At 38.8% G+C, this 15,480-nt stretch overlaps 1 protein-coding gene across 1 annotated transcript in view; it reads left to right on the forward strand.

Annotated features, from left to right (window-relative positions):
- PRKCD (protein kinase C delta) overlaps nt 1–15,480 on the forward strand; it is a 65,250-nt gene that overhangs the window by 37,380 nt on the left and 12,390 nt on the right. Inside the window, exons 3-7 of the mRNA XM_084292865.1 lie at nt 3,282–3,481; nt 4,668–4,728; nt 13,380–13,536; nt 14,194–14,225; nt 14,885–14,970. Coding sequence (XP_084148991.1) covers nt 3,282–3,481; nt 4,668–4,728; nt 13,380–13,536; nt 14,194–14,225; nt 14,885–14,970 — 536 coding nt within the window. The remainder of the gene's footprint in view (nt 1–3,281; nt 3,482–4,667; nt 4,729–13,379; nt 13,537–14,193; nt 14,226–14,884; nt 14,971–15,480) is intronic.

The following is a 15,480-nucleotide window of genomic DNA, read 5'->3' on the forward strand; positions in this document are numbered from 1 at the left end:
GAAGCAGCTGAAACTGTTGAAATGTCACTTTTGCACAAGTTAAGGTGCGTCATGAGTTTTGTATGATGTAGGTTTGTGAATGTTAAATAGAGCGTTGTTCTCTCCAGTTCTGCAAGAAGCAGACTGCACGCACAAGTGCTCTGCAAGGGAGATAGTGATGTAGTGGAGTGCCATGAAGAGGGATCTGAGCTGCAACAGATTGAAGAATACCCTCCTCAAGCACAGAGCAGTACACTGTTTGTATTAGAGGATGGGTTTATTAATGAGAAACATAATTTGTTGCAATAGTAACTGAGGTGTTTTGGAAGAATTACTTGCTTGGAATGACTTGCACCCAAGGTCTTGTTAGCATCTCTGTATTCATCAGGCCCTAAGTTTTCAAAGACCACTTCTTCACAGGATCTGGTCAAAAGCTTTGTAATAGTTTCAGACATTTACCTAAAATATGTCACTGTAGCCAAACAGGATAAGAGAAAAGCCTACGAATTGCTGTACAGAATCAGACAGGGCCTTTTAAATCCTGCCTTATGTCTTTTGGGCTTCACAAAATGCCAAAGAATGCACAAAAGGGGTGAATTTTCTTCTTCCTCACAACATGATTGAGCTATCTCCTTTTTGTTTAGATAAGGGCTCCAAAGCAGCTGTTTCTTTGTGTGTTGAGAGACCCTCTAAAGAAATGGTGCACAAAGTGTTGTTCCTGTTGGCATATGTGGAGAGGTGGAAGTGGTCTAAATAAATCCCCTTTAAAATTTTGCAGCTTATGTCTCCTGACAAGTGTAATCATCCCACCATTTCTCTTCTCTGCTTGCGTGTATCATTGAAGCACTGAAAAGTGGGGGAGAAGGGTGCAATGAGCCTGAGTGTTGACTGACTGGGGAAGAGAGACGCTCAGGAAAAGAAATGGATGCACCCATTATCAGTTTGACAAGATCTGGAATAACTTCAGTTGGATTTGCATGCTGAAGCATGATTGAGGAAAAGCTTATCGTGTGAGAAGAAAATAATTTGCCTAATGATTAGGCATGAAGCCAATTTGCAAACATGTAAAGTATTTTGAAGCCACTAGTGTTAACAGAGAAATAAAGGATGCCTGGATTCAGGAGGGGTAGGAAAAGTGTTTTTAAAGGCTGTTCTTTTCTGAGACTGAAGTGTTCATTTTCAGTCAGATGTTGTGATTCATGACAAGTCTTGATTAGTATGATTTTAATTACAAAAGCAGCGTGGTCAGGCTGGAAATTGTTGCCAGTAATTCAGGCAACTTCTTTTAGTTCTATGTGAGGTAAGAACATGGATAGTAACTGCTCAAAACAGATCTTAATTGGGATATGAGAATAGGGAGACTTCTGTGAATGGACTGAAATAGTTCTCCCCTCTAAAAATCCAACAAAAAGTATTAGCGACATGTCTGTAAACTGCTGCTGCTTCTGCAAACTGTGAATTACTGTCAAAGGTTCTGCAAATAGCTGCAATTTTTCATGTTCCCAAAGATGATGGCTGAAGTGTGCTTTTATGATGAGAGGGTATAGCTTTAGCAATCCAAAAAATAGGCTCATGTAAAACCCTTGTTGTGCAGTCAGCCCACCCTTAATTTCCCCTTGCCTTTATTGGCTATTCTAATAATCTCTAAATGATGTTCTCTTTGAATTTTCTCTATATATTTTCACCATAATATTTACAAATTATTCCATAGCTATGAATACCAAACCTACTTCCAGAGCCTTGTACTTGGATCACTAAGAATTTTTGTTTTTCTGTCTGTGAAGTTCCCCAATTTCAAGATAAAAACTTTTGACTGAGTAGAGGAGGAATGGTCAAGTTTTCTGTGAAATGGTGGAGGTCCTCAGGTGGCTGTTTCTGAGCATTTTAGAATGCCTTTTGGCAAGCAGAGTTGGGTGTGCTTGTGAAAGTTGTAATTTGTAATGCTGTTGTTGGCAGGCATTCCCTAATAAAGAAGTAAAAGGGTGCTACTTGTTCCTCTCATTTGGATAGCTCAGCACAATCGAGCAAAGGGTATTGAGCAAGTGATTACTGAATGAATGCAGACTTTGCCTTGAGTTTCCAGGAAGTTGTGGTGGTTTTTCTTTTTCTTTTTCTTTTTTTTTTTCCTTTTTTAATAAGATGCATCTAATTCTTCCCTCATTGAAGTGAATGGAAATTTGATTGCATTTTAGGAGGCATATCACACTGCAGCTTGTTGAAGAAGGGTCAAACTATTTAATCTGCTGTGTTACTGCCTTGATATCATAAGAACAGGTTACACACTTATCAAGAAAAAAATGGATCATTCAGAGCTGGAGAGGAATTTAGAAAGCACTTTCATTGCAGCAAATAATCTTGATAAGCAGCAGAAATTGTACAGAATGTACAAAATGATATTCGGTTACCTGCGTACAAATGGGGAGTAATAGGCTCGGGAGCAAATCAGAGCAACATTGAGGAGGTGGCACCATGTACCAGAGTCAGAGTGAAAAATGGATGCGTGTGCTTGGGAGGCTGTATCGTTTTGGGTGTGTTGATGGGACTACTGAGAGACTCGGGTCAAGAAATAGGTTGAAGCTTGTTATAGATAGGGACAGAAAACAGCTGATTGGTACACTAAGGTAAAGACAGGAAGAAATTACATTAACTGGTAGTAAGAGAGATAGATAATGATTTTTCTAATATACAATTTCTATCTAATAAAAATAGTGTGGCATTATAAGACTTGAAGGAAAGAGTCTGTAGAGATGTTCGTACGGGAAACTAGCTTAAGTGGAAAAAAAAGATTTGTTTTGAGGTTCTTTCAGTCTTATCCTTTAAGTATGCAGGGTCTGCATGTGCTAGAGAAGACTGATAAAGCCTTGTACTAACTTTTAAATAGTGGCAAACATGGCAGAGAGAGTACAACGTCAATCAAGTGACTTGCTTATGAATAGAAGTGAAGTGTTGGGATAACTTGGATGTGGATTAATGAAATGTGAAGCTTTTCATCTCTCAGCCACTAGTATCAATTTAAACTTAAGTCAACGTAAGATCTGTCTTAATTTACCTTCTAGTGGTAGGTATTCAGTATGATCAGATGGCATGTGATGGAGATTGATGCCAAAAAGCAGACATGCAAATATTCCCTGTCAAGATGCAAATAACTAAACCCGCTTCTGAATTCCATAATGGGATTTGTTCCTCCTGGTCTCTCGGGCTGCACGTTAACACCTTCACTGCCTTTGCACGCGCTGTCTGTCAGGGTGAACTTTGCCTTTTGATTTTTTACCATTTTCTCTTATTTTGTGTGTGGCTTTCAGAGAGAGGAAAAACTTTGGTTCAGAAGAAACCCACTATGTATCCAGAATGGAAATCAACTTTTGATGCCCACATTTATGAAGGACGTGTGATTCAGATTGTTCTCATGAAAGCAGCAGAAGAGCCATTATCTGAAGTGACTGTAGGTGTGTCAGTCCTGGCGGAGCGGTGCAAGAAAGGCAACGGCAAAGCAGAGTTCTGGGTAAGGGAAAAGCTTAATTTCTTAACCCTGCTGACCTGGTTATGCTTCTTTCAAACTGAACAGAGACCTTATGCCCATGAGTGTTCAATCTCTTTAGCATGTGTGGCAGGAGTTTGTAAGACAATTAATTTAGCAATGTACAATCAAAGTTCAAGAAACTGACAATAAAATCAATGGCTTTGGTATTTGAAATACTGATGTAAGTCACACTGAGAGCCTATTTCAAAAAGCTTAACAGTCATTACAGCAATTAGCAAATGTTTAAATTGGATCTGGTCATTGTGATTCATACAAAGGTGAAGAAAAGTGAAGCTGCTTCCAAGGCATTTCAGTTTAGAATTCCTATTTTACAAATTTATTTTTACTGAAAATTTTACTTGGGTTAATGCTGCTGCAATTGGCATTTTTTAATACCCAGTCTGTTTTAATTGTATCTTATCTGCCCACTAGGGCAGTGAGATTTATGGAGATACATCTATTTTAATTTTTTTATTTTTTTTTCCAAGTTGCATTCACCAATTTGTTATTAACTCAGTGGTACTTTGCTCTTTGCTAAAGTGAAGACTGAATCAGACTACTCTTTCATGCTTAATAGCTTCCTACATTGTAGGAAGGCAGCAGGTTAAGCATTAGTGGTTGCTCTCTGAGCCCAGGAACTGGCTTAAAAGGCATTTCTTTTTGCTGTAGGGAGCTTTGTAATGATGCTGGTCTGTAGGACATTCCAAAGAAACCATGTGTAATAGTCTGGTAGGAAAACAAAATAAATTTTGATACTGCCGCTATTTTTCTGATGATAGGCAATGTATTTGATATTTCTATGGTTTGTGCTGTCAATAAACATACACGGCATTGTATAGACTTTAAAAACTAAGTTCCTGTGCAAATTGAATTTATAAAAAGTAAAAATAGATGCTGACAAACTTATTTGCAGAAAAGGGAAAGGAACATGCAAAAACAATGTGAACTTGGACAGCAATGAACTTTTGGGTAGACATCAAAGCAATGCAGCATACTAGCAAAAACAATAGAATAAAAGCACCTGGTTCAGCTGCAGCAGTGAGATACAGAAGAGGACTGTAATCCAATAGTTACTGAATATTACACTTTGATTCCCTAAAAAGAGCTGTATAAATTCCTGAGAGTTTGTCAGCCACATGCTTCACTGTTGATATCTTTCTTTCCACAGCTTGATCTACAACCTCAGGGAAAGGTGCTGATGGCTGTGCAGTATTTTTTAGAAGATGCAGGTAATGTCAAATTTGTTTTCAGTTGCTTTTCTAAAACATGGAATGTCGCTTACAAAAAAAACTTCTGTGGTGCTGGGTACAATTTTCTAATTCTGTTAATTTGTTTTGTAGTGTTTTTGTTTTGTGGAGTCAGGGGCTGCATTTTTTAATCTCTAAATGCCTTCATACTCTGTATTCCTGTTGCATTCAGCCATTTTAGGGTCGTTAGTATGTCCGTCCTCATGTTTTGATGTAATAGATAAGTATAATAAGACCCTAAATAGGCATAAATAAGTTAATTTTCTTGTTCTGATTTATGTGGTAAACTTTTGTGGATCGGGGAAATAGGTCTGAGATTCAGTTGTACTATTTATTAATTGTGGAAACCAATTGTAGCAATGAGTGAATGGTTAAATGTTAAAATGCAAATCTAGTCAATGTTTTGCCATATCAGTTTAAAAAGCGAACAAGTTGTACGTGATAGAAAGTTACACATGCTGTTTGGAAAAGAAACTATGAGGTAAGAGGAGATGGTTAATTATGAGAGGGAAAGCTTTAGGTACGCTAACAAAAACAAATATTTTACCAGAGATTTGTGTAATTTTCCTAAAGGAAATGATGTAAACCTCACAACTTGCTTAACCAGTGGTTAAAACTTTCCTATGCTAGAAATGACAAAACCATTATTTCTTGGGAATTAAATTGGTCTGATGTTTTAGCTGATCAGTCTTACATGGTTTTATACTGTATTTGTAAATCGTAAGTAGAAAGAGTAAGCAGCATGTTTAAAAGCATTGTTTGTGGGCTTTGGTGGTGGTGTTTTTTTTGTTTTGTTTTTATTTTTTTTCCCATATCTATACAGTAGAACATAGTTCTACTCTCACAGAACAGCAAATCGTGGAGGTTTTTTGTACCATATGTGCAAAGCTGGAAAAGCTGCTAAAGATAGAATGTGATATGCAGTAAGTGACATTTCAGAGCTGACATTTTAGCTTTGCAATGGCAAAAAAAAAAAAAAAAAAAAAAGAAAGCCTATCTATATCCTCATTACTTTGAAGAGCCCATAAGTAAAAGTAAGTCTCCTAAAGCTTAGAAGCTCTCTGTTTATGTATGCACCAGTAGTATTCTGGCTTGTATTCAAGCTGTTATGAACCACGATGTTAGAAAACTTTCATCTTGGACTTCATCATGGATTTCCCATGCACGGCATTATGCGTGCACTGATACTATGAGGATTTCTCAGTTTAGTAAGACATACAGAAATCGACTTGTCCAGGAAGCTCAAAATGTTTCTCAACCAAAAGTGCACAAAAACAACTTCATTCTTTTTTTCAGTTGCTCATTTAATAAGTCTGAAGCTTATTTCCTTTTTCTCCATACAGATATAAAAAACAGTAGAGGCAGAATAAGTGAAAACCTTCTGTAATTTGCCATCAGATGCTAGGAAGAACAGCTAATTTGTGCTATAAGTACTAAAATAATTGTACTTAGTTATTTGTCAGAATAAATTTAAAATAGATACAATGCTCTTTAAAATGCTTGTCATTGCCTTTATTATTAGGGATCGCAGATGGCAGTGGATGAAGTGTAAATACTGAACAGATCTTTAAATCATCCAATCATACTTTAATTGGCAAGTTGAAATTCATGTGCTAATGTTCCTGTTCGATCTTCTACTTTGCAAGAACTTCCTATTTACCTTCCATTTTACAGGCAGTTACTGACCACTAACTTTTTCATAACCCAACCACTGAGGCAGTGGAGACTGCTTGTCAAGATACAGCTATACAACTACATTTTGTGAAGGAAAGTCACTCAGTCTGACACTTGGAATGCTCACATCAAACATCAGTACACTGTAACACACTAACAATCCTCAAAATCACAGACTTCCCTTGTGTCACTATATCCTTGCTAAATTGGAAAACATTGCAGTGATTTTGGTTCATCCTTGCACTGCTTTAAATGTTTTCTGTAGTTAGAGTAGCTGTTACCAGTACTAGAGCAGAGAAGTTTGTTAGTGCATTACAAGGATGTTTGTGTTAACTTCCATTCTTCACATTGCTAAAACCCTTAGTTAATAGTTGAAAGCTCAGAGATTGTTCACATTCCTTCCTATGTACATACCATTTGGTTTTCTCTCTGACATGCCTTTCCACGCAGAACTGGATGGTAGAGTGTCTAAAATGCTAAAAAAGGCTTGTTCTGAAAGTGGTATTTCAGTCGTTCCCTGGTGAAGGTATTGCTACCAGCAGAGCCTTTGAGTTACAGGTGGTAGCTTTCGTTTGAAAAACTCCAAGCACTTCACAGAAGTGACTAACTCTTTCTTTGGCTTGCTTTGCAGATGAAAGCTTTTGATTTCCAACCCTTCCTTCTAAGCAGAACACATTCTGCCACCTTTAGAGAAAACTGCTTTTCTTTGCTTCGATAGTAGGCAGCAGTGTTGAGAAGTAAGCATGTTACTGCTCCATTACCAGATTTACTGTTAGAGAATAATTTTCTTGGAATTAGCTGCTACTGAGGTCTGCTCCATGGTGGGCTACACTGAGCCATTTCATTTGTATGTTCCCCTTGCCTACTGGAGCCTGGTCGGCTACTTTAGAGGCACATATGAAAAGTTTTCCCAGTTTTTGATGCATTTTTCTTTCTAGACTCTGTAAAACAGGGACTGCTGAGCTCCCTGACTTAGAGCTGTTGAAGAATTTATTTTGTCTCCTGTCCTGTGGTCTGAAAATAAGTGCTGGAAATCAAAGCTTGTCTTCTGATGTGTGAAATATGAGAACAGGATGTTGACCCCCCACTTTCATTTCAGAATACTGTTTTCTTTTTGCCCCTCGTTCTCTTGCTGTAGCATTGAAAATAGCTTCTAATTCTGTAAGGCAGCTTTAGCTTTAATAGGTGGAAGTCGCAGTGCGTTTAATGCTTTGCTTGATCATTGTTTATTTAAATGTAGTTAATGACCTTACCGAGTAAGAAAACCCAGGATCGCCGAGGTGGCTTACTGTACTACCGACTGTCTCTCTCTGTGTTAGCAGCCTCAGAGGTTTTGGAAATACGCTTTTTTTGTCTTGCTTTTGAATTCAGAATTACTGTTTTCCTGGCTTCAGCTTCCTGGAGAAAGGGTTAGTGAATTCTTTCCTTCAAATGCTATCAGGTGGATCAGATTTGCATGGGAAGCTTTCATACCTGAAGTGTCTGACTTCTGGGAGAGGAATACGAACCAGAGAGCTGCAAATATTTTGAATGTGTTTTTCTTTGTGTCTGTTGTGATGAGTGATGGGCAAGTGTGAGATCTGAGAATTTTTCTGAGATATCTGAAAAATAATGGTGTAAGTAACGGATGCACAGATTCTCTGAGAGCACGGTCTGCATACCGTATGGGTCTAGATTCAGATATAAAGCAGGTTTCTGTGTGGGTGAGGCATGTTAGGGAAGAGTTGTCATGTTATCAATAAGACATCATGAGGGCTAAAAAGCCAGAAGTGATCTCTCATAGATAGAAGTGGAGAAGTTGGTATGATTTGATCATTTAACTGAGAAAACACTATTTCTAAAACGTGGTAGATGTGATGGTTATTCAGTGGCACCTTGCATCTGCTTAATCTGCATCGAGAAGTGTGATTGCACAAATGTAATAAAAACGTCTTCTGGCTTATTTTTTTCTTTTCAAGGAAATCAAACATTCAAAGATAAACTAATCTGATAAACGCAAAGTTGGTGTGTATTTGGTTGGGAAGGTGTAGAGCTGAGGAAACGATATAGTATCTGTGTTTATAAGAAATTTGACTTAGATGCAGGTTGTTTGTGTTTTTTGTTTTTTGTTTTTTTTTTTTAAGGATGTTTTTTCTGTAACTTTGTAATTTAAAAAGTAAAAAAAAAAAAAGAAAAGAGGTGTTTTCCAGTTTATTCCCTGTTTTACCACAAGAAATGAGATATGTCTCAGGTGTCTGTGTATATATATCACAGATATATTCTCAGGTATCAGAACTGTTAACTAAAACACTTCAAATTAAAGAAAAAGAAAAAAAAAACTGTACAGCTGGGCACAGACTGTGCTCAAACTGCACTAGTGCAGCAACTCTGCAGATGGTGTGAGCACTACAGAGTGCACCCTGGACCCAGGATTTTCTTCTCCTGGATTGAAAGGCGTACCTTATTCAAATGCTGTTTTATTTTAGCTCTTTTTTGAAAGACCGCTGGCTTCATTCATGCCCACGACACAGTAGTTTGGTGCGGTGACGTGCACCTCAGTGCTTTGCTAAGCGCCGGTCAAAGCAGTGCAGGCCCGGCGCGTGTCCGTGGGTGTCCTGGTCTGCACGCCGAGGAGAGCCCAGCACACTTCTTAGCACAGCAGAAATGCCCCAACTCTTACTTGTTTTGTATGTGCCTTTGTAACGAGGGCAACAAAGGATTCGTAGCAGTGGTTTTGAGACCATGTGAAAACTTAGAGTGTTAGTTCCTGGGCTGGGAGAGGTAACGTGAAGTTTTGTGCCAGCTTTGAGAGCAATGGCTTGTGCAGCATCAGACTGTTGGTGTTGCTGCTTTGTGTCAGCAGCATAAAATCCCCAGGTATTGAGAATGGAGGAGATGGCTTAAAAAGAGAGAAATACACAGCAATACTAATGCCTTGTGTATAAGGTTGGGTTGTGAATATTGCACAACCCAAAATGATTTAGTGAAGCAAATTTGTGTCACAGAAACGTAGACTTTTGGGAAACTTGTACTTCTGTAAATGTTTTTCTGTACAGATTTATAAAGCAGTCCTTTCCTGGAGCAGGTTAAAGAGCAGTTCTCTTCTGAGGTAGTTCGTACCAGGAAGGTTTCCCTTGTGAGAAATAAGCTTTTCTTTTTAATGATTGCTCTGTGAGATTAATATTTTTCTTGACCTGAAGGGCACGCTTAACTTTCAAACTAAGCCAAGTGCAAGGCGGTAGACCTGCAGAAAAAGACATTGAACAGAAATGTCGGAACGGTTTATAGTTTATGGTAAAGTTTCAGGCAAATCTCTTTCAACTCGATCAGCCATTTAGCTCAGGAAATGTTTTGCCCGGCCCTGTTTGAAGCAAAGTCCCAGTTCTCAGTTTCTGACAGTAGCACTGTTATCTTTTCTCTGTTCAACTTATAAACAAAACCATGAAACGAGCAAGTTAAAATGAAAAATGAACTCTGAAGATGGTAAATATTTTTCTATTCCTTCTTTTTAAAGCTCTAGTAGGCTTATTCTGGAGGTTGTTTTCTTTTGTCCTTGAACTTCAGAGGTTGAACTGAGACGACATCTCGCCTCGAGGTTTATTACAGTTCGGCTGAGTCCTAGCGCTGTTGTTTTAGGTAGCTCAGTAAATGCTTCCCAGACGACGCTTCGCATGTTACGTTACTGGCTGAAAGGACCGCAAAATAGCCTGAAGGGCTGGCGCTGCAGTGAAGTTGTGTGTACAGGGCTATGGTTACAGCACTTCTGGAGAACTGCAGCATTAGTTCACAGGCGTGCTTAATGGTTTCTTAATGAATATGCGGCCCAAAGGAGTGTCGGGTCGTTTTGTCAGATCAGCTGCAAGTTTTGAGGAGGATCCTTGAAATATGTGAACAGCGTGTCGGTGATAAATATTAACCATAGCTCTCAACAGAGGAAATAGATGATGTTTAATGGTGTGTGCTGGGTTCAAAATGATTAATTTTGGGTCCAGGCTGCAGCTTCTGCAGAGGTCACCAGGATTTTAGTTGCTGATTCAGCTGTTCTGTCTGAGATGGTTTCTGACTGTGTGCCGGCCCAGCACAAGCGTTTCGTCCGTGTGAGTCCTGGTTGGAGAGGAGCAAAGGCTGTGCCTCTGCGTTTCTTCCTCTCTCTCACCATCTACACCCTGCTGCTGGAAAATTCACTTCCTTGCAATTGTCAATTCTCTCTATATCTCTAAAATAAAGCCTCTGTTCCCTAGCTGAGTCTGTTCTTGGCTGAACTTCTGAAAAATTTCTGGAGCAATGCACATTAAATGGTAACTTGCTAAACATACTCATAGCAGATAGAAATGAACTATGCTATCGTTTCAGAGCCATCTTGGGTTCAGATGCACATGACCTGCAGCTGCTGTCCAAACCTCTCAGTTTCTTCAGAAGCATACAAAAATGTTTTCAGCTATGCTTTGATATATTGGTTGGTTTTGGCAAAGGTATTTAATAACGCAGCTGCTTGTGAAGACTGTGTGTTCTCACATGCAGATTTTGAAGTTTTGCTGTGCTCAAGGATTTTTCACAAAGTATGCTTAAGGAAAACATTTATTTTCCCCGATTTTTTTCTTTGTACAAAGAAAGTAAGTGATGCAGCCCAGTTTAATAATTATCCTTTAGAAATGGATGTCAGTCTAATAGATTTCTACTAAGTTCAATATCAGTTTTCAAGATGGGATAGAAACACCATGTTTCCCATATGGTTTCTCATACCCTGATCGAAAGTGTTGTCTAGGAACTTTGCACGCAATATCAGCAATGCCAAATTGCTGTATTATCAATGTGAGGTGAAGCTTTATCCTGTTGACCTGGTGAATCCTGTTTGTTTCTCATTTAACACTTTGATTTCAGAAGTTGGGAAGATTTTTGTCCCTAATCTGCTCCATCACAGGGTTATCTTAGAATATATGTGAAAAAGCAACACACCTTCCTCTGGTTTGTTGCTGTTGCTGATGGAATCCCCCTCCTGAAGACATCCTTTCCATGGAGTAGACAATATGAAGTTCTGCCAGCTCTCGACATCATTTTCATTTCGCACCCATTTCAGCATGTGGTTTTCCTGAAGCATTTGAGGGAGAGTGGGTGAGGCCTGTGTATTTGCTCAGCAGGGTTTAACAAAAAGATAGTGCTGTTGGCAGACATCAACAAACTGAAGCGCAGCAGTTGATGGGAGTTTTTGCTGGGTGAACTCAGTAGCCTGTTTGAACAGCAGAAATGAATCCTGTTCCTGGAGGGGAAGTGGTGTATGTAGTGTCAGGGTGTTATCATGCACCTTGTGAACTTTTCAGGGCAAGACAGGGTGGGGTTTTCTTTGAACCAGATGGTCAGTTTCTCAGAAAAGAACATTAATACCTGGTGGTAAAAACTTCTATTGATCTTCCTTTGCAGTAAAATGCTCGGTCTTTCCTTAATCCCTGAACTGACTTTGCCCTCTCTTTTCTAAGATGTCAAATGCTGCTGCAGGCTGATGAATTAGCTCAGGAGACTCAAAATGGTATCGAATGATAGATTGTGCTCCAGGTTCGGTGGTCTGTTGGAATAGCAACAGTGGCAGCCAGCTGATAAAATGATGAAGAACAAGCTCAGCTAGCAACAAGAAAAACAGGGCTCCTGGGTAACTTTGCAGTAAATGCAGGCATTGTGGCTAATGTGACTTGGCAAAGGAATCTCTTTCTATCAATATGAAAGCAACGTGCTGACTGATATTGATGCCAGGCAGCAATTCCATGGAGCAAATCTAAACCAATTGTGTTGGCAGTGGGAAAAATACTTCTAAGGCTCTCTTCTTACTCCGTTGCCGTGGAAGCTTTCACCTTGCAAGCTCTGCAGCACCTCCAGCCTGGAACCATGTCCATGTTGTTCCAGGTTATGACCTGAAGCTGCTGACCAGAGCTGATGTGGTTACCAGTCCGTTTGCTCCCATTGTAGACTCAAGCTTTTACTTTTTTTTCCCCCCGCCGGATTGGGATTAACCCTCATCAGCTCTTCTCTATCTGAAAGAAACGTGCCCTACAGTTAAATTACCAGTAATCCAGTCTTGTTTGATGCACCTTTAAGTGATTATTTCCATTACAAACTCCTCCTGTTGTTTTCAAAATGTGTAAGTAAAACTAGAGTCTTGAGTTGCAGCTGAAAGATTGTGATGAGAGACTCATTTTTGGAAGATAAACTTAGAAGCTTCCTTGGAAATCAGTGGAAATAACTAGAACCCATAGTGAAGGGCCTGTATGAGCCAGTTGGACGCAGATCCTTAAAAGTTCATGTGTTGTTGTATTTTTTTTCCCTTGGGTAATATTACACTGCATGTAGTATAGCACTATATGCTACTGTATATCTCTAGCATATACTGCTGCTACTGGAGTATTTATAGGACTATATATTTATAATCCTATGGTGGCTGGCAGGGAGAGGAATGAGACTGGGATGTGTTGACAAACAACATCAAGACTTGTCATGAGTTAGCATAATGGGAATATCTAATTGAAAATTTCACTTAGCCTCACTGTGTAATGATCTTGGAGGCCAGAAGAAATTCATAATTCTGTCAAAATGGAAGTCATGTGGCCCAGTGATGACTTAAGGTCAGGTTCAGGAGGGCATGCAGAGCATGAAGAGATTTTTACTGATGGAGAAGACCTCCTGCTTCCAATAAAACATTATGATTTATGCACAAGATAAATAAAGTAGCAAAGCTTATAAATTTTCAAGAAACATCTGTAGTTGTCATTTCTCTAGCAAGGCTGTACAACTTTTCCTGATTCCTCCTCTCAACTTGTTGTCTGAAGGCTTCCTCTGAATGAGCAGGAGACTGACAGTCTGCAAGGATGCATGGAATAGAGACATGAGCTGGAAACAGAAAAACAAACTGAAGGTTTTGGGGAAGCACGTGTTAGTCTTTGTCATAAGTTCAAGAGTTAAAAGTATGCCTTGTCTTCGTTCCTCCCCCTTAGATTGCAAACAGTCGATGAGGGAAGAAGAAGGAACAGTAACTATGAACAGGAGAGGAGCTATCAAGCAAGCGAAAATCCACTACATCAAAAATCATGAATTTATTGCTACCTTCTTTGGACAACCCACATTTTGCTCTGTCTGCAAAGACTTTGTATGGTAAGAAGGAAGTGTTAAGCTTCCCCCACGCTCAAAGGATTAGTAATTGTAAAATTTGCTTCAGGTGTATTGAAACAAAACATGACGTATAAATTCATCTGTGGTATGAAAGAGATGGAAATAATTTATTTACTATGAGTATTGTTATGCTTCAGAGCTATAGTCATCTCTTTCACATTAAAAAATAGATCTGAAAAAACTGGCAAAAATTCCATCAGCATCACAAGTGAAATTTGGTCTGTAACCAACAGCAGCTTTTTCACAAAAGAGTGAGATGGGTGGAACTGACAAAATAATGCTGACTTTGAGATATGAGGTGGCTGACAGCAGAGAAGAGGCCCATCAAGAGCAAGAAGCTGGGTCCCTTTCATAGGAAGGCTGTTTTTATAGTAAGTCAGATCAGGACTTCCCATGTAATTGAAACTTTGTCTTTTCGGGGTTTTCCTCCTAATGTGATGGTCTTTCAAAACATTCTACCTTTTCTTATAAGCCTTGCCTTCCTAAGGCAGAGGATTCTGAATACCAGAAATTAGATCAGTTTCTTAACTGGAACAAATATTTACGTAGGCAAAGAATATATTTGTTGACATGGTAAAATAAAATAAAAACTTTAATTCTAGCAAGCTGATATGACTTCCTGTATCATTTGTTTTTCAGGGGGCTCAACAAGCAGGGATACAAATGTAGACGTAAGTTGATTTTTGCCTTTTTCTTGTATGACCTTCTACATTATTTTATAGATCTAGTATTCACTATTGGAAAAATCTGTTAATGTGCGTGGCACAATGCGTGATCACCATGTCTGTTAGTAGATGTGAAACAAATTTTGCATGGTAACATAAGGCTGTAAGTTGTGATTCCTACCTGAAATTTCAGTGTCAAAATTTAGACTTAGCTATTCTTCTTATGTGTGTGGTGCGTTTGAAAAGTTGCAGTCATATATGACAGCAGCTTTTGTGAAACCTTTTCTAAAATGAATTACAATTATTGATGGGTTTTACAGTAAAATTCAAAAGCACTTTTTAACTTAGCATATATCTCTGTGCAGTACTCCAAACAGCAGGGGAGGTATCAAAGAGGATCAAAAGCATAATATTGTCCTCTTATTATCAAATGCTGACAGCACTGTCAAGTGGAAGCAGATTTAGTGTAGAAATAGAGGTTATGATAAAAGAGAATGGGGGGAGAAACAGCTTTAAAAAATCATCATCTTGATAGAAATTATTTTGATGTGTATGGTATGGTGGAAAGGAGTGTGTTTCTCACGTGCTAAGAAATGCAAACACTTCATCCTATGTACTTATTATCTGAAAAAATCCTTTTTTTTTTTCTTATGCATGTCTTGAAGAATGCAATGCTGCTATTCATAAGAAATGTATTGATAAAATCATCGGGAGGTGTACTGGTACTGCAGCCAACAGCAGGGACACAATGGTAAGAGCTGGAACAGTATATTTAGAGTGAAACTAAATACTCTTGAACTATCAAAACCTGTAGAAACAGCCAAGTCCATTTTGGGAGCTACTTGGCTGTACAACTAAGCTACTGTCTTCTCTATATGATTATATCAAATGTGTAGTGGAGGAAACTTTTAAGCAAAAAAAGTACTTAAAAGCCCTGCAAGAAGAAGGGTAGTATTGCTTGATTGTCTCTTTCCCTGCTAGGTGAAGGATTTATTTATAGAGCAAAAAGGATTGTGGCAGGCTGCAAAATCCCAGAATGATGAAGTTTTCTCTTGGATATGTTTTGTGTGTGGTGTGTTGCTACACCTAGAGGCGCATCGTGAGGGTGAAATGACGTCTTTTCCTGATGTTCTGTGTGCATTTTGCAGCCTTCATCAGTGTACAACATCGATTTCATTCTTGTCAGGACCCTAACATCTCACGCAGTTGTCTCAAATATCTTTAAACTCCAAGCAGTTCATGCATGTAGCTTCATGTTCAC

This window comes from Netta rufina, assembly GCF_964035555.1.
Source record: "Netta rufina genome assembly, chromosome: 10".
Taxonomy (NCBI): Eukaryota; Metazoa; Chordata; class Aves; order Anseriformes; family Anatidae; genus Netta; species Netta rufina.